Source organism: Cyprinus carpio, chromosome B16, assembly GCF_018340385.1.
Source record: "Cyprinus carpio isolate SPL01 chromosome B16, ASM1834038v1, whole genome shotgun sequence".
In the NCBI taxonomy this organism is placed as follows: domain Eukaryota; kingdom Metazoa; phylum Chordata; class Actinopteri; order Cypriniformes; family Cyprinidae; genus Cyprinus; species Cyprinus carpio.
Genome location: NC_056612.1, coordinates 7683020 through 7703868, shown reverse-complemented (window position 1 = coordinate 7703868; position 20849 = coordinate 7683020). Strand labels below are relative to the sequence as shown.

The window sequence follows — 20849 nt, the reverse complement described above, 5'->3', positions numbered from 1 at the left end:
TCGTATAACGCGATGCTCTACCAACTGACCTATATGAAACCCAAATTATGACGTAGATAAAAGAGCACAAACCATTAATATGAAAGTGTCCTGTTGCCAATAGGGGCGCAATTGTAGTATACACTCTGATGGGTTGTATTTCAGGGATTTGGACAAACGACCTATGCAGGCATATTGGTTGGAGCGCATGTTGATATTTTAACATGAATCGCAAGAATATAGATCTTGAACTTTTAAACATGCAGAGACCTATTGCATCAAATTATTGTACCTTTACATATAATAGCAATATTAAAACATTTTAAAAACAGTGTAGCTTTTTAATTATTTCAGTAACAAGCTGCTTTTATCATTGACAGTATAGCATTATAAAGTGGATTTTATGTAGCATTTTTAAGGCAATACACATAAACAACATTATGATATTACGATTGAAAAAAAAAAAAAAAAAAATATTACTTTTTTTTAATGCACTTACTGCATATAGATTATAGTGTTTTCATGATTTATTGGTGGTTTACTGTAACACGTTTTTAGATTGTAGTTTTTATTAGTATAGCTAACTAATTTTTTTTTTTTTTTTTTTTTTTTTTTTTTTTTTTTTAGACAGGTATTGTTTAGTTGTAGTTACAGGATACATACAATAATGAGTAGCTTTACAAGCTACAATCAAAGCATTACATTTAACATGGAAAATATCTTCTTCAACACTGCAGTGCACTTCAAATTATCTATTGAACCACACTGTGCAAATCATATTCCTATTAAGTGGTCACCTGAAGCTCATTTTTGGACTCTTTGTTCTTGATCCAGATCGTTCCCTGGGTCTGGGCGTCAATCAGCAGGGGAAACCTGGCAGCCTTTGTAACAAAAATCCCATTCTGGATGGACAGGTCATCATTGGGAAGCCCCTGTAGGTTCCATTCACTTACTGTTGGAGCATCAATCAACATTTCAGTGAGATTCAGATTGGTCCTAAAATAAATCCGTTGGGACTTCATTTCTCTCTGCCAATCAGTATTAAACTCTTGATTAAAAGGTCCAGAGTAGGACAGGAAGGCTGTAGCCAGCACCACATCACCTAAGCATGGAAAATTTAGATTAATACTTAAAAAAAAATAGGATGTCACTGCCATATGGTTTTATGGTTTTATAGGGTGCGATATGGTTTTAGCTCATTGTTGCTATGGTGATCTAGGTAGTTGCTAGAGTGTTGCTATGGTAGTTGATTACTGATAAAAATAGCCAAAAAATTGAAAGATTTTAGGTATCATTCATTTCTGTACCACAGATGGTGCAGGATAAGGGCATGCTCTATGGAGTTCTGGATGGTTCCTACAACAATGCTGGTTCCTAGATATGCCCCAGGTTGGGATCTTTTTTGCCTGTTTTATCATCTACTAGGTGGAAATTGTACTGTATGTTTAATAATTTCTACAATTTAATGACTAAATCCTTCAATTTGACATCACTTTTCATAGTACAAATGGTAGAGACCACGTTATACAAAGCTACAGTAATAGTGATGCTTGCCTGCTAATAATACAAACACTAATAAGCACTCCTGATATAATATCTTAGCTTTGCAGTTTATATTTAAAATAATCATATATGAAATATCATTATCAACATGTCTGTAAAATTTCATTTTTGGTGAAAATGCATATTATTTACTTACAAAAAAGTCAACCAAATTGTGTTATTCCAAATAATATTGTCTGAAGGTTTTATGTAAACACATACCAACTAGTTGTTTGGTCTGAGCAGCGAACTCTTTACTAAGCTGTGTCCAACACTCTCCTGCCAAACCACTGATCAGACTAGAGGAGGTTTGCATCTTATGTCGACACCTTTCTGCATCCTCCAGTAAAGTCTGAGGAAAAAGAGAGAGAGAAGGTGAGATGGATTCTGTCACTGTGCACACTGTGCAGCTGTGCTTGTTCACATTTATTGACTGAGAGTGTCAGTTTATTTCAGTGTCATTTAATGTGCCCTAACAAAATTCGCATTGCCTTATCATTTAATAGACAGGTGTGGTTTCTCAGGACACCCATTTCAGTGATATCTGTCAGGTAGTATGGAGACTTTATGAAGATTTTAAGAAAAAAAAGAAAAGAAAAAAAAACTATACCTTTCTTTATTTTAATTCCCACTGTAAATATGCCCACTTCTTTCAATGTGTGGAAACAGGTAAATTAGAAAAACTACTGTATTAAAGTAAAATCTTATTCTAATTCGATCAATGGTAAAGTCAACATCTGTTCTCTTAGGAACGTACGAATAGGCCTGATGTAAATCAACACCAAAGGATCAGTCAGTCAATTGTGTTAATCACACAATTATCAACGAGCAAGGCTCATTATACATTGTGAATGGGAACACTGATGTTCCCTTCAAACCATTTATATGATTTGTATTAATTTGGTAGAGGCACACAGAGTACAAGCCTGAATGATTAATCTGCAAGATGGTTTTAGGTTTGTTTACAAAATTGCTCATTACATTCAATTTTATGCAAAAATGCAAATTAGTGATTTGGTATTTACTTCAAGCACTTAATGGCAGATGATTCACCTTTTTTTACAGAATAATTAGAAAAGTGGAAAATCTGGGTTCATTTTCTTTGGGCTATAGCTGGAATTGTATTATCTGGTTTAATTTGGGGTTACTAATCAAACCAAGTTAAATTCCTTATTTTTTTATCATTTGTGTCATGATGATGACATAGCTTTGACCCTAAGCTTGGGGTGTCCAATCCTGATGTTGGAGAGCAAATGTTCTGCAAGTTGTTCTGATGTTCTGAGTGTAGTGCCAGCCTTCCCCAAAACACCTGCCTGGACGTTTGTAATAATTATGAAGACTTTGAGAAGATGGTTCAGGTATGTTTATTTAGGGGCCAAACTCTGCAGGACAGTGACCCTTCAGAAGGTGGACTGAACATGGTCAGCCTGTTCTCCTGCACTGCCAGATTAGCCTGAGGATGATGAAAAAAGACAGTGTTGAAGTTTTTCTGCTAAAAATAGCAATTGCAATTTATATTACTTCGTAATAATACTTATAATAGTTTATAATACTTACAATACTTTGTAATTTATAAAACTGCAGGGCTGCACAATTTATTCCAATAATCATGATGCCATAATTGTATTATTTTGTCATATAGGTTTTCACTCACATTTGGTGATTGGTGAGTGTAAAATTTTGGACCCAGTATACAACTTTTCATGAGCTGCGACCAGGTTACATGCACTGGTTCACAAAAAAAAAAAAAAAAAAAAAGGTTCATAATAATAATAAGAAGAAGAAGAAGAAGAAGAATTATAATACATTTAAAAAAAAAATGAGAGTTCATATTGTAGAGCCTCAAGATGTTAACTTTCACATTACAATCTGTTTTTGAATTAAAATTGCATGTTTGATTTTTATCATTTGTATTATTATTATTATTATTGTGCTGTATAAATATGTATCCAGAAAACAATAAATGTATAAAGTATGCTTCATGAAAAATAATAATAATAATAAACTTCAATACATTATGACCACAGAATTAGGGATCTTGTGTATTTGTGCAGCTGTGCATCTGTAAAGATCCATCCATCCATCCATCCATCCAGTTAACAGGCATAAGGGGGAAAAAAATCCTGTTTTGAAAAATGCAATACTGGTATTAATATTGGTACTGCTAACGGTACTGCTTGAAATACAGCTAAAATAACCCCTAGTGGCTATCTGTAAGTTTTGCAATGGGCTGACACTGAAGAAAGAAGCAGTTTATTACTATATTTTAAACTGCACAGCAAATCACTATTAATTGTGTGGGTGACAGAGAATGGGAAATTATTTACTTATAAAATTAGTTAGTTTTGAAAACTAAAACATCACTTTATACTGTACGACAAGGAAAAAATGCAAAGAATGGTCTAGTTATGTAATATTAAGGCTTGTAACTGTAGACTGCCCAGGAAGTTGCCAGCAGTCATGAGTTTGAGTGACTCTTGCCAGGAGGGCATGGCGCAGTTTTTCTCAGAATCAATTTTCATTGCGTTCACTCTCCTCTGGAAGAGCAATAACACACAGTCCATAATACGCATGATGAGGTGGGGCAGTCTGCCCAGTGTTCACATCGTGACAATATCTGATGGCTTTATGGTCTGTTTACAGATAAATAGAAAGAGATACAAAAAGAAACAGAGTGACAGTGAATTAGACATTTTGTTAACATTCTGACATACCAACTAGTTACTCTGTGAATAACTTATTCATCCGAGTGGCAGCTGTTATAGCTCATGTTTGACAAAGTTTAGCACACACACTGTAAGCTTAATGAGTAACACATGATGGATTTATCTTATCTCATCTGAATAAAGTAGAAAGATGTATAAACCTGGGAACCAGTGGAATGGAGTGGAATAGTGCAGCAAGATGTTCTAGGTATGTTCTATGATGTTAAGATCTGACGATGGGGTATATATGGTAATATAGAGGGTAAGGGAGTGTGTCAGTGGGAGTACATAAAAGGGACGTGGTAAAGAGAGGTGTGATAAAACACTGAATGGGAGAAATAAGAATGGGAAAACAGATGTGAAAAGACAGAAGGCATAGAGGAGAAACACCAGAAAGTTATCTCAAGTGTCACGAAAACTCTAAAATACATTTTTATGTGTTGTATGCATATTTTAACATATGTGTTCCACTTTATGGAAAACAACGATGACATGCCTTATATGTCATCATTAGGGGTCATATGATGCAATTTAAATTTTTCCTTTCTCTTTGGAGTGTTACAAGCTCTTGGTGCATAAAGAAGATCTGTAAAGTTGCACAGACTAAAGTCTCAAATCCAAAGAGATATTCTTTATAAAAGTTAGGAGTCAACCACACCTACCTAAAACGGGTCATTCTAACACGCCCCCACATATCTATGTCACGATGTGGGGAGATTTGCATAACGCACCCAAATGTTCACGCAAAGAAAGTGTAACTTTTATTCTCATTGCCGCCACAATGTTGTTGAGACGCTGTGTGTTTCGTTGTGAAAGTGAATACTTTGTTTGGTCTTCCAAAAGAGGACAAAATGGTGGTTAAGTTGTATTTACAACACTGTTCTGGAACGGTTCAACCCAAATATTCAGATGTGTGCAGCGCATTTTACGGAGGACAAGGACTGTTTCCTGTGAGCATAGCCTACAATGCCGGTGTCTGTTTCTATAAAGTGGGGCAGTTCCAACTTTGCAGTGACGGTGATTTTGTTTTATGACTTATTCACAATTGGGGCGTGGGGTTGGAGTCCTCTCATTTACTCTGAATGGAGTGACGTCATGCTTTGCCAAAATGAATTGTGGGTCCGTCGCATTGGGTCCGTTGTTCGCGGCAGAAGTTGAAAACTTTTCACCTTCTCAAGTGCCAACGCAGGCATCAGCCAAGCTTTAGAATGCCCTCTATCAAGCGTCGATGCCCAGTGTGAATGTACCGTTACAGTCTCTCCTTAGAGTTACAAATGACCTGCTCTTATCATCTGATCGTGGTTGTATCTCTCTATTAGTGCTATTGGATCTTAGTGCTGCGTTCGTGACCACACTATTCTTTTCATTTGCCAAGTAGACTAGAACACTTTGTTGGCATTAATGGAAGTGCATTAGCATGGTTTAAATCGTACTTATATGACCGTCAATTCGTAGCAGTGAATGAAGAGGTATCATATCGTTCACAAGTGCAGTATGGAGTACCGCAAGGCTCAGTACTAGGGCCGTTACTCTTCACGCTTTACATGTTACCCTTGGGAGATATCATCAGGAAACACGGTGTTAGATTTCACTGTTATGCTGATGATACTCAGCTCTATATTTCTTCGCAGCTTGGCGAAACATACCAATTTGAAAAACTAACGGAATGCATAGTCGATATAAAAAACTGGATGACGAGTAATTTCTTACTGCTAAATTCTGAAAAAACAGAGGTGTTAATTATGGGCCTAAAAGCTCTGCATGTAATGACCTAGAACGCTGTCTAAGCCTTGATGGCTGCTCTGTCAATTCTTCGTCATCAGTTAGGAACCTAGGTGTGCTATTTGATAGCAACCTTTTCCTTAGAAAGCCACGTTTCTAGCATTTGTAAAACTGCATTCATTTTTCCATCTCAAAAATATATCTAAATTACGATCTGTTCTCTATGTGTAATGTGGAGATGTTTTTATATGTGCGTTTATGACCTCAAGGTTAGATTAGTAATGCTCTATTGGGTGGTTGTTCTGCACGCTTATAAACCAAACTCCAGTTGGAACACACTCATCAAAGACACCACAAAGCCAGAACCAGGAAGTATGATCATATTAGCCCGGTCCTGTCAACACTGCACTGGCTCCCTATCAAACATCGTATAGATTTTAAAATCTTGCTTATTACTTATAAAGCCCTGAATGGTTTAGCACCTCAGTATTTGAATGAGCTCTTGTTACATTATAGTCCCCTCCACGTCCCGCTCCGTTCTCAAAACTCTGGCAATTTGATAATACCTAGAATATCAAAGTCAACTGCGGGCGGCAGATCCTTTTCCTATTTAGCGCCCAAACTCTGGAATAACCTACCTAACATTGCAGTTTAAATCTAGATTAAAGACCCATCTCTTTAACCTGGCTTACACATAACATACTAATACACTTCTAATATCCAAATCCGTTAAAGGATTTTTAGGCTGCATTAATTAGGTAAAACCGGAACCGGGAACACTTCCCATACACCCGATGTACTTGCTACATCGTTAGAAGAATGGCATCTACGCTCATATTAGACTGTTTCTCTCTTATTCCGAGGTCACCGTAGCCACCAGATCCAGTCTGTATCCAAGTCAGAGGGTCACTGCAGTCACCCGGATCCAGTATGTATCCAGCCCAGATGGTGGATTAGCACCTAGAAAGGACCTCTACAGCCCTGAAAGACAGCGGAGACCAGGACTAGAGCCCCAGAGACAGATCCCCCTGTAAAGACCTTGTCTCAGACGACCACCGGGACAAGACCACAGGAAACAGATGATTCTTCTTTTGCTGCAGCCTGGAATTGAACTGCTGGTTTCGTCTGGTCAGAGGAGAACTGGCCCCCCAACTGAGCCTGGTTTCTCCCAAGGTTTTTTTTTCTCCATTCTCTCACTGATGGAGTTTTGGTTCCTTGCCGCTGTCGCCTCTGGCTTGCTTAGTTGGGGACACTTCATTTACAGCGATATCGTTGACTTGATTTCAAATTATTGCACAGATACTATTTAAACTGAACTGAGCTGCATGATGACATCAATGAATTCAATGATGAACTGCCTTTAACTGTCTTTTTGCATTATTGACACACTGTTTTCCTAATTAATGTTGTTCAGTTGCTTTGACGCAATCTTTTTTGTTTAAAGCGCTATATAAATAAAGATGACTTGACTTGACTTGACAGTCTGTAAGAACGTTTTCATATTTAAAGAATTTGCCACTGATGATTCAAACGTGAGTTTTGAGCAGTGTAGAGTAGCAATTGTTGTTTGTTGTTTTTCCGATCACAAATGCAGACATGGTTTTATGTTTACTCAGTGCGATATGTAACACAATGCGTAAAAATTATAAGCAGAGCTCGACATTAATGCTTGTCTGCTTGTCCGGGCCAAGCTGAGTTTGTGAAGAGTTAAGTGAAAGAGAATTTTACTTACCCAACCGGACAAGTAACCTTATTAAAATTTTAATAGCAAACAATAACTAGGGTAGCAAGTAAAGCTACAGCAGAATAGTCGCGCATCTCCAAGCAACGCACAATCGGTTACATCAATGATTCACTCATTAAGACAGTGACTTGCCACTGGTGGTTTTATTTCATATTTAAAAGTATCATTGCATTTTTCCACCATTTCATATTTGCATGTCAAAAAAGTAAGACACTAATCTAATAACATTATTTATGCATTTGCAATTTTGAGTAAATGAATTTATGGAACCTCTTATCTTCATTAAACAGTCAATAGTAAATTCATCTAAATGGTAAATAAATCTAAATGGCACTTTTGATGCAGTTTCTGTTCTGTTTCCTCTGCAGTGGAAAGATGGAGTTTGTTGATACTGATTTCATTTGAATAGTAACAACCATATAGTGTCTTATTATTCTAACTTAATGTATTGACCAAATGCAAGAATTTGACGTAAATGGTACATCAGGTTAGGAAAATTTTATCCTTCATAAAGTTAAAAAGTGTAACAGCAGTCAATTTAAGGCAAATATCACAAATATGCTGATTAAAGTAATACCTGATGCACTGATGAGAATATTGTTTCAGAATAAATTACATTTGCACCAAAAAAATAAATAAAAATAAATTAATAAATAAATAACTTTAGCATAAAATTTCCGTCACATGCTTGAGGAATTCTGCCAATCAGCACAAACCTCGCTTTTCAGAACACAGTGTTTTGTAAAAATCAACGCATTTCAGAACGATGGGGCATAGAGGAACAAAAATAATGTACATACATTATGTTGAAAATAATGTGTTTTTGAACCTTAAACTGCATAAACACATTGCATTACACCAAATACACAAAATAATATTCTTTTTTAGCAATATCATATGACCCAATTAATTTTAAGGGGTAAATTGTTAAGGCCCCGATATACTTCAAACGAAGTTCATTTTCGTTCTTCGTTTCGGGGCAAAAAGATGTTAGAAAAGGCTGAGCGACGGTATACTGTTAACAAACTTTCCAACACCCCTGCGCTGCTGGAGGCGGGGTGTAGATCCCCTAAAGGGAGTATCCACTAAACAAATCAACGATGAAATGATAGTCTAGGCAATCTAGGTGTGAGACGGGGTCCAATGGTCAGAATATTATAGACAAAAGAATAATGTTTAGCAGCAATTCAGAGTCAAGTATAATGTTTGCAATACAAAAGGACCGTTCCATAATCAGTCCTTTATGGGAAGTGTGAATGGCTCATAGTCTGAAAACTTTAGCATGATGTGGGGAAAAAAAATGGAATCATTTTGTTGCTTTATTTTATTGGTGTTCATTTATTTTATTAAACTGGATAAATTGTTTTGATAAAAACAAAGGTTTACTATTGTATATTCGTTTGGCATTTCATTTATTGTATACCCTTTAAATTCGCTTATTGAAAGAACAACAGCAGCAGTATGGTCTAACATTTATTTGAAACATGTATTTGGTACTTGCTACCTTATATCTTTACTCTTTCCTTTCATTCTTTTTATGGCTTTGGAAAACTTGTCTCGGATGTCTATCTGCTTCGCTTTTTGTATAACTCCGGGTCGTCGGCACCAAGCTTCGTTGCTGTTTCTTTCTAGGAATGAAATACTGTCTCTACATCTTTAAAAGTCTGTCCGCGAGTGATCATACAGGTGCGGATATATTTGTGCAGCTTAGCTATTCGACACTCAAGTGTATTCAGGAGATGTTGCTCTCCTTAATGACCTCCGCAGAATAAGGAACGAACCTAGAAAAAAAAATTGCACGTCAAAGAAGGTGGAGTTTCAGAACACACCCACGACACACCCACGACACACCCAAAACGAACTTCGTTTTGGCCTGATTTTGTTCGAAATGACGTCATATCAGTTCGTTCTTCAATTTTTGAAGTATATCGGGGCCTTTAATATTGCACGGTTACATCTGATAATGGACACAATGACATGATGGCTTATTAAGACAAAAGATGAAAATGCAGAATGGACAGAATGCTAGACAATGGTATTATTGTCCCTGCTTCAAGTCCTTATCTATTTTAATCTATTTTATCTTATTTTAACATATACCACAGTTCAAATATCTGTATGTTTATATAATTATTCATATATTTGTGGAAACTGTGATGCATTTTTTTTCAGGATCATTTGATGAATAGAACATTCAAAGAAACAGTGTTTATTTGAACTAAAATATCTTTTGTAACATTTTTTTTTTTTTTACATTCTTTATTATCCCTCTTGATTGATATTAATCCATATGTTAATGCATGCATTCTCTTGAATTTAATGCATCCTTTTCTTTTAATGAATTTCTTTCATTAAAAAATGGGTAGTGGGTTTTGAAGGTTAGTGTAAATGTAAGTATTACAATATATGCTATATGTCACAAACAATCTTGGTTTTTGGTGAATATTTATTACTTTTATACATTCATCTCTTTAGTGTGTTGTTGGTCTGGAAGTAAGTGAAGCATTGAGCTTCACAGTAGACCTCTCCTGAGCTTTTCCCTTTAATTTTTTGAGCCTTTTTCAAAACTTAGGTGTGAATGGCGGGTGCCAAAATGGGGGAGGGGATTATGTTATGTCTCTTAATGCCCTGATATACTTCAAGTGAAATCAAAGAACATACTGGTGATTTTTTAAACAATAGTTGACTTAAATAAAGCAACCCGGCATGTTGGGTAAAAATATTTAACCCACATTTTTTTTTTTTTTTTCAAATATTTACCCAGTTCTGGGTTGCCAAATAACCCAAGTTGGATTGTTTTTATCCCAGAATTTTTTAGAGTGTAAAAGTATTAAGGAGCATTGAACTGCAGCATTTATTCAGTATAGCATAGTGGGTATTAATGTTCCTATAATGTCAATACCATGACAAATTGTTGAGTTCCCTCAAAAGGGAACATCTCAGGATGATGTATATAACCCAGGGAATACGATGCTGCACTGTGTTGCAACACTTCAGGCATGCTTGCGCATCCTCCTTTAGACAATTCAAAGCCGATTATGTTTTATGTGGATGCCCTTTTATAGTATGCCGGTGCACCCAGTCATAAGACTGCGATAGCCAATTTGGATTTGCATGTGTCCACATTTTCCAGACAATAGGTACACTAAAGGTATTCCCACAGTGTCAACACCATGATGCAGCATCTAGTTCCTTTCTCATGGAATACATAACTGTGATACAAACTTTGTCTTTGGCCTGATTTTATTTGAAATTACATCAGACAAGTTCTTTGATTTCACTTTGAGTATACTAAAGGCTTAAAAAAAAGCTTTGGTAAACTCACTGAAAACAACATAGGGCAGCGTTTCTCATATGTGGGTGTCTCTGTAAATTATTCAGTATGTATAAAATATCTATTTAGAATATTATGCCAAATAAGTAAAGTATATTTAAACATATTTATAAAAATCAAAACAGAGAAAAAAGAAAGAGTCCCAGGAATGATGGGATGCATTATGGACAGATTAATTGGAGGGACACAGTGGGCAGGTGGTGGAGGGAAGCGGTGGTGTATGTGTTTGGGTGGTTATGTGATTGAGTGGGTGTGTGGTGTTGGTAAGAGGTGGCTGCTGTCAGATCCCTGCTCGCTACGAGACCCCCTACAGCAACCCTGCCATCACACGGTCTATTTTTACACCCTCACAGGCAGCATGTAATTACACGGAAGCTGTAGGCACCATAATGCCCCACGAACATCACACTCCTCTCCTTCTCTCCTCTCCAATACTTCCACGTAATAGCTCCATATTGTTCCTGACCTGCAGTGCTGCCTCAGCCTCTTCCAGAGCAGGCCTTGCTGCCTCTAACTTCTCTTCAGCGATGGCCTTGTCTGCAGAGAAGCTGTCTACTATGGCCAGTGCTTTATTTTTGACCTTCTGAACAGCCTAAGCCTTCACAGTCACTTCCTTCAACACCTGAAACAAAAATGAGAAAAAAAATGAAAACACTAATATCAATGTTGTAATACCTGCAGCATTTCATGCTATAATTCTCAGTCTGGGGCTGCCAATTTGTCATCTTAATGCTTCAGAGAACAGTATTGATCTTTGGTTAGCCCGTGACTGGGAGGCAGTTCTTTTACTGAATGGATACATTCAAGCTTTATGCAGCATGACAAATTTAATTTAGAACAGAATAGAATGTAGTAGAATGCAACATTCCATTCAAACAGCACAATGAAGCCAAGTCATGGTGAAACAGAAATAGCAACAGATATTTTCTTCAGTATTGTGATGTACATCAGAGTGTAACGAACTATCGGAAAAGAGAAATCATCTCCAGGTTACGCATGTAACCATGGTTCCCCGAGGTAACGAGATGCTGTGTCGAAATGCCTTCAACATGTCCACTCTCCGATTCATGAATGTAATCAGACCAATGGATGGTCAAGGTGACATGGGCGGATGACGTAGAGACCAAGAAGCTATAAAAGCATGTGCCGTGGAACCGGCATCAGCTTTTAGGAATGAAGCAAGTGCTTGCAAGGGATGCTGGAAGTATGGCACTGAGAAGCAGCGTCTTGTTCCCTCGGGGAACCATGCGTAATCTGGAGACGTTCCCCTTCAGGAACTCGCGCTGTGTCGAAACGCTGTGGGAATAAGTAGGACCATGCCACCTGACTTACAAATCCCTGTGTGAAAGAGCACAGCTAGGGCGAGAGAACAGAAGAGCAATGAGTGGCTTGCATTTCTAGGCCATACAACCTGATGAAGGTGAGGGGCGTGGACCAACCCGCAGAGGTGCAGATGTCTTGTATAGACACACCTGCCAAAAAGGCCTTGGAGGCTGCCACACTTCTAGTAGAGTGAGCCTTGACCCAGAGAGGCGAGGGGAGATCAGAGGACTCATAAGCAATGGAGATGGCATCCACTAACCACCAGCTGAGAGTCTATTTTGTAGCAGGAAGACCTCTCTTAGGGGACACGATTAGTTAGTACGGCCATCTCCACAGGGTAGCTCTGTGGATGTATGTGTCCAGTGCTCGCAAGTCCTCGAAAAGAGCCTATAACACGGTCTGTTCCGCCTCAGCTTTAGACATAATGGAACTTATTGGTTGGGACAAACAACACTAAATAAGACTCACTACAAAGAGTTGACTAACACACACACAGAGCGCTTTCTAAATGACAATGTTCCACCGCACGTGCTTTTATAGCTTCCTGGTCTCTACGTCACCCGCCCGTGATGTCTCGCCCATCCATTGGCCTGATTACATACATGATTCAGAGCATGTTCATGCTGAAGGCGTTCCCATAGCATTTCGACGCAGCTGGAGTTTCTGAAGGGGAACTGTACAGTTGGAACTTGGTTCTATGTATCGGTTGTTGATTGCATTTTGAGCTGTGAATGTCAGCGGAGACCAGGACAACTAGATGCACCCCAGAGACAGATCCCCAGTAAAGACCTTGTCTCCTAAACAGCCACCAGGACAAGACAACAGGAACCAGAAGAGTCCTCTGCACAATGTGACTTTGCTGCAGCAGGAATTGAACTGCTGGTTTCGTCTGGCCAGAGGAGAACCGGCCTGGTTTCTCCCAAGGTTTTTCCTTCACCGATGGAGTTTTGGTTCCTTGCCGCTGTCGCCTCTGGCTTGCTTAGTTAGGGACACTTAATATCCAGCGATATCATTGACTTGATTGCACAGATACTATTTAAACTAAGATGAGCTGGATGAAATCACTGAATTCAATGATGAACTGCCTTTAACTGAATATTGAGTGTTTACTATTGTAATTTTGCATTATTGACACTATTTTCCTATTCAATACTGTAAAAAGCTTTGACACTATCTGTAATGTTAAAAGCACTATATAAATAAAGGTGACTTGACTTAACTTGACTTGACTTGACTGTGTGTATAACACTCAAAATTGGAGGTAGATGAATGAAAGCTTGTAGAGCCATGGTTCAAGTTGACTAATTGATTGGACAAAGTCCTGCATACATCACTATTTTCAATGGAAGGTCTAGTTATGACATTTTAATTAATCATCACCAAAAAAAAAAAAAATGAAGCCTATGTACTAATTAACTGTTTACAATAAGATTTATAACAGTCATTTAGAAAACAGTGGGTTTTTTTTGTTGTTGTTGTTTTGCTGACTGTAGAGATGCACGTTAACATTAGCAAATGCACATTAATCACAACTGCATTAATCAATGCAAGCAGTTAATCTCAAAATACATATACAGTATCTCACGGAAGTGAGTACACCCCTCACATTTTTTGTAAATATTTAATTATATCTTTTCATGTGACAACACTGAAGAAATGATACTTTGCTACAATGTAAAGTAGTGAGTGTACAGCTTGTAAAACAGTGTAAATGTGCTGTCCCCTCAAAATAACTCAACACACAGACATTAATTTCTAAACCGCTGGCCACAAAAGTGAGTACACCCTTAGGTGAAAATGTCCAAATTGGGCCCAAAGTGTCAATATTTTGTGTGGCCACCATTATTTTCCAGCACTGCCTAAACCCTCAGTCCTCTTCAGAGTGCAATGTCTCTACCATCCACCAGCTTTGTGATGTCGTCATGGAGGAGTGGAAGAGGAATGAGGGAGTCGATTAACGCGTATACGCGTTTTGGGGTATTTTCTCCTGATAACCCCGAAAAGAACTTAAATAACACTTTCAGTTTTGATCGTACAGATAAGAGCAATATATCAATCGAATCTGTAAAGGATCTACTTTTTTTTTTGTTTACAGACATAATAACAACAAAACTTTGTGCACTTATAAAATAAAGATAACAAACAAGGAGTGCTGTCTGCAGCCTTTGTCTGCGCTGATCTTCAGTTACAAACGCGTCATTAAAATGAACTGTAACTCAGTGAATACTCAACACAGAGACATGAGAGAGGTATATATAGAAAACCTGACATGTCTACTTTTAAACTAAACAAGTGCTGCCGAAAACAAATATTCTGTGATAAAGTAATCCATATGAAAACAACGCGATGTCCGTTTTTCACGTCTCCCTTCATTATCTTCTAATGCGACCACGCCCCCGCGCCGAGCGCGCTTTTGAGATTCAAATGTTTCACTGAAGCGCGCGGCTTTTAAATACGCCCACACAACAGAAGACAACGCAGTGAGATTGCTCTTCAAGTTTTTTTTTTTATTTTACTGTTTGCTTCGCGATGAGAGGAATAAGACATAATTCACCCCAAAAAGATGTGATGTGGTTGAGGATTTGAGATTTGGATTTCCTCAGAAAAAAGAATGAAGCACTTTATTCAGCAGAGATCATAAACATGAGTAAGTCTCTTTTTATTTATTTATATACTTGTACTAGTTTTCACATAACGTGTTAACATTTTACTAGTTAGACTTTTTCCAAAGACTTTTTCCAAACTATAATTCCTGACTAAATGTATAATCAAGTGAAATATTATGAAGTTTCAATAACAATATACACTACTATACCATTCAAAAGCTTGATGTAAATAATATAAATGTACCTATAAATGTTACTGTAACAAATGTAATAAAGAATGATGTTCTTTCAATTTATCCCCCCTAAAAATACCTGAAAAAATATTTTCAGCTCTTTTCAACATTAATAATAATAATAATAATGATAATAATAACAAATGTTTTTTGTAGAAAATCAGATTGTTAAAAGGATTTCTGAAGGATTGTGTGACTGAAGTACTGATGCAAAAAATTCAGTTTGAAAGTCAGCTTTGATTGTTCCTAATAAACTGTTTTAACTGCACTCACAAGTGAATATTAAATTATGTTGTGGGATAATTAAATATATTCTAAATCAACTACAAACATAAAATTATATACATTTATTTTGTCCTCACATTCTTTCTTGTAACTCATCCCTCTCAGTGACACAGCTGACTGAATGGCTCATTATGCAGCTCATTATGCAGGCCTTTGTCTTCTCAGGTGTGAATTCATGATAGTTGACGCCTACTCACATATGTCTTTTACCAACAAAAAGTGTCTTAGAAAATTTAAATCTATATATTGTTTTCTGTAAGTGAGTAAACAAGATGATTTTCACATCATTTAGAAAAAAAAAAAATTCTAGGCTACAAGCTCCAGTTCTCAAAAGTCCCGGGAACCAATTTTCTGTATGTGTTTTATTACCTTATTCTAGTGATTTAACATTTTTAGTTTTTCACTAACCACGCATTTTTTTTCTCAAAAACACAATCATGTACATACATGCTGCTCACATGTTATTATAGCCTAGTTTGTGCTGATTACAGTGAGATTAAACTTTAGCCATTTGGATATTTATAAGAAACTGAAAAAAGCACAAATGTCAGGGCATGACAAAACTTCTCCAGGCCCCAAAAATACCCTTAGACTCCAGAGGGTTAAGGCAGTGCTGGAAAATAATGGTGAAAATAATTCTTCACATTTTTCTGCCACCCCATCCTGAAAAGAGCCCATGCACTGAATCACTTCCCCCTTGACCTCAGGAGTGCAGTCTATGTCATATGTGGAGAGGACGTGCTTTGACACTGAGAAAACAAACAAATAAAAATATTTTTCTTATTTCTTTGTACAATATGCATATAAACTGTTTATCTAGCAATAACTACAATCACATTCATTTTGCTATGGCTGATTGCTGTGATGCTTTTCTTGATTGTCTTTCAATGTTTAAATTATTGTTTCATTCTCAGCTACGTTAACCCTCCAGTTCTAACAGAGCAGAAGAGATGTTCTCTTAAATGTGATTGATTTAAATTGTTTGTGGAACATTTTGTGCCATCTCTAAATTACTTGTTTTCTGCATTGAATTCTACAGGCGCACAAATTTACTCTGACAATAAAACATGGTGACTATTTTCAGAATAGACAATTAGCATTATAAGACCTTGGTTTGAGTGTTGATTTTTTTACAGTTGAATTTGGTCTAGGATTTGGGTGGTTTATACATTGTTTGTAGCTGCTGGGTCTCTGGAACAATTTTTATTTGATTTATTTTACTTTATTCCACAAGCAGCATACAAATCACAAAAATGACATTATTTTGTAGTAAATGCTTCACCAGTATCATTTTTTAAAGCTCCTAATGGTTTGAAACAGACTTTTCCCTCATAAAATAAAATGACCTTTTTTTCTTCACCTCTGTTGCAAGGGAGATCTAATACACAGTTTACTTGGAATTTACAGTTATAAATCTCTGGATGTCTCTGAGTACCCATGAAGCAAATGGGGTAAAATGGGGCCAAAACCGTTTGAAACAGCAGTATAATATTGCCACTATATCAAACCAATCTGCTCCATTCTAGTTTTTGTTTGATCCAGCACACATATTCGAATAAATGCACTCGCTCAAAAAAAGGGCTTCATCCACTATATATTTTTTATATATATTAGGGCATCAGAATCAACAGATATCCGGGCTCCTCCTGGGTATCCTGATCCTTCATGGGACTGACGTATCAAATTACTGACCTGCGATCAGAGCATCTTTGGGCCAGCGGCTAAACCAGTCCATGGTGCACCCTGAAATGAGAGCAGGAAACTTCAAAGCTCGATTACGGAAACTCTCGCCAACTGGAGAGAAGCACAGAACCACGTGAAGGTTCTGCCTCACTCTGCTCATAAAATACTCATGTAGGTTTTCATTTATGGGCGGTCGCCGTGGAAACTCTCGCTTCATGACTAGAATGAGGTCACTGATAATCTCGCCGATCTCATCTCGAGCAAACAGATTGGACACCTGTGGCAGAAAGAATATTTCACCGCTCATTAGATTAAACCTAGCCCTGGTTTCTCTGGGAATTTACAACAAATGTACAATCTAGACAAAATGACACAGCCGTGGGGATAAAATGATTCCTTCAAAGGAAGGGAGAAGACATTTAAATGTTCTTAGTCATTCTCTGAATCACTTAAGGACTAGTTCACCTAAAAATACAAAGTCTGTTATCATTTATTCACACAGATGTCTTTCCAAACCTGTATGACTTTCTGTCATGGACCAGAAAAAAGACATTCTACAGACAGTGCTCTTTTACATACAATAAATGTTGTACAGTATGTTGCCTATTTTCTTGTTTGATGAATTGAACTGATTGTGATTCTCAATATCTGAATATGTAAATATATCTAAAACTACACATATTTCAATAAACAATAATGAGATTTAATTCAAAGTTGGTTTGTTTTTCACATATTTCTATCATATCACAGATATGAGACTTGGAATACAGCTCATGAGTCATATGATTTTATGCTACCTTGGTAGCCCTTGGTTACTGTATAACAATGCATGGCAAAGAAAAGTTTCTTCAAAACACCTACTTTTATGCTTCACAGAAGAAATAATGTATTATGGATTTGGAATGACATGAGGCTGAATAAAGGGTATCAGATTTTTCATTATTTAGTGAGTAATTCCTTTGAGGTGATTATATTCCTTGGAAATTATTTATTGAAATGAACAAATCACTTAAATTCTCTCCAAGCCCTGTCAAGCATTTGGGGTACATCAGAGTTGGGATCTTTGAAGCTTTGATAAGTATTTACTTGAGTTTATCACACTTAAACATCTTGGTTACGTATGTAACCCTCGTTCACTGAAGGAGGGAACGGAGACACCACGTCGGTGACCGACGAATTGGGATGTCACTTTGAGAAACCAGTCTACTTCGAGTGTAAACTAAACAAGTCAATGGACATTAGCATGCAATGATTGCATCCAGCTACAGCTGATCACAGCGTGAGCATAAAAGGCAGCTGGTGAAACTCATACCAGGTTTTTGCTGAGGAGCCGATCCGGGAACCTGGCTGCTCAGCAATGGTACAGCAGCCGTGGCGACGGGATGTGACATCTCCGTTCTTTCCTTCAAGGAACGAGGGTTACATACGTAACCGAGAAGTTCCCTTTCATTCGGTCACTCTCGACGTCACGACAGTGACAATGTTCCCTCTAATTTTTCTTCTTACTGAGCAAAACTTTTCTCTGTTGGGTGATCATTTCAGCCACCTGAGCAAAAACATTCTTTATACCAGACCTGTACAGCATGCACACACAAAAAGTGTGTAACTTTTAACTTTAATGTGCTATTTGTATTTAATCTGACCCGTGACTAAATGATGTACATTTTAGGTTACCCAATAACTTTTTTTTTATTTTTATTTTTTTACAGTATAATAGACTTTCATTCAAAGGTTTGGGATCAATAATGTTTATTAAAGAAGTTTCTTATGCTCATCAAGGCTGTATCTATTTGATAAAAATACTGAATATTATTTAACAAAATAATATTGTGAAATATTATTGCAATTTAAAATAAGTTTTCTATTTTAATATACTTTAAAATATAATTTATTCCTATGAAGCAAAGCAATTTTCAGCATCATTACTTAAGTCTTCAGTTTAACATGATCCTTCACAGATCATTCTAATATGCTGATTTATAATCAATGTTAGAAACAGTTGTGTTGCTTAATATTTTTTTGGGAACTGTAACATTTTGTTAAGGATTTTTTGATAAATAAAAAGTTAAAAAGAACAGTGTTTATTCAAAATATAAATTTTGTGTTACAATATGCACTACAATTCAAAAGTTTGTGGTCAGTAATTTTTTTCTTTTTTTTTAAAGAAATTAATACTTTTATTCAGCAAGAATGTGTTAAATGGATAAAAAGTGATAGTAAAGACTTATTTTTAAGACTTAGATTTATATTTTGAATAAATGCTGTTTTTTACAAACTTTTTATTAATCAAACAATCAAAGAAAAAAGTATCACAGGTTAAAAAAATAAGCAGCACAACAATTTCAAAGCTGATAATAAATCAGCATATTATAATGATTTGTGAAGGATCATGTGACACTGAATACTGGAGTAATGGTGCTGAAAATTCGGCTTTGCTTCACGGGAATAAAATATATTTTAAAGTATATTAAATTAGTAAATTGCAATAATGTTTCACAATATTACAGTTTTTTCTGTATTTTCGATCAAATAGGCCTAAATACATCCTTGATTAGCATAAGAGACTCAAAAAAACAAGGTCAATTATTTATTAGGTTTATAATATAGGCCTTACATAATAAAATATCAAAACAAACTGAAGCATTTAAACTGAGATCTGTAAGATATATATATATATATATATATATATATATATAATATATATATATATATATATATATATATATATATATATGGCTTTTTCTTAAAAAACAAAGAAAAAAGAAAACATTGATTCGCTACAGGAGGCCTTTGTTAACCCCTCAGAGCCGTGTGAGATGCTTTTTTTAATGGATGTGTGCTTTTTATTTAACTTCTTTTGGACTGAAGCAATGCAACACCCACTGGCTGCAATGATAGAGGCAAGATCAAAGACAATTTTTAATATAACTAAAAGTTACTGTGCATTGTAATGTTTGAAGTGAATGTCATAACAAATGCCAGTAGACAGGGAAGATTTTAAACTGAGCAATTCATTCATAAATTCGTACAACCATACCTTAACGCCGTGGAAATACAAACATAGACAGAAGACAAAGAGGCGCTGAAAGGGTGGTGGTGGTGGTGGTGGGGGGGGGGGCTACATAAGGTCTATAACTAAGCATAGAGTATGGTTTAAAAATCTATAACTACTAAAGATAAAGTACTTCTATGTTGTGTTTTGCCAGTTGAATGCTTTCTTTTCTTTAAAAATAATATCATTGGCAGTAAAAAGTTGGACGTGATTTTAGTATGCTCCTTTTACTTACAGCAGCACCCAAGCTGGCATGGAAGTGAAAAATTTGCTATCCCAGTATGATTTGAGAATATTCCAAGGAGTATTTTGTGGTCAGCAATGGAAGTTTTTTTGACATGTTAACAAAGCCAGTGTCACAAATTTGCTAATTTGTTAAGAAACCTAGAAATAGTGTCATATCTTATTTACATTTAGTCATTTTGCAGATGCTTTTATCCAAAGCGACCTACAGTTGGGGGATACATAAAGCGATTCTTCTTAAAGAGGCAAACAGACACAGGAAGTGCTTGTAGTACCAAGTTTTAGACATTGTTCAAATAAGTACAAGCTAGAAAGAGAAGGAATAACTAAAGAGGAAGATCTTTTTTTTATGATTAAGTCAATCAGCTTCGAAAGAGAGGAGTTTTCAGCTGTTGCTT

General features: G+C 36.4%; 1 protein-coding gene across 1 annotated transcript in view; it reads right to left on the bottom strand.

Annotated features, from left to right (window-relative positions):
* Positions 1 to 20849, bottom strand: part of dnah5 (dynein, axonemal, heavy chain 5) — a 140311-nt gene that overhangs the window by 46130 nt on the left and 73332 nt on the right. Inside the window, 8 exon segments of the mRNA XM_042741875.1 lie at positions 777 to 1081; positions 1744 to 1873; positions 3945 to 4154; positions 11493 to 11648; positions 12217 to 12322; positions 12438 to 12498; positions 16118 to 16222; positions 17166 to 17433. Of these exon segments, the coding sequence (XP_042597809.1) occupies positions 777 to 1081; positions 1744 to 1873; positions 3945 to 4154; positions 11493 to 11648; positions 12217 to 12322; positions 12438 to 12498; positions 16118 to 16222; positions 17166 to 17433 (1341 nt within the window).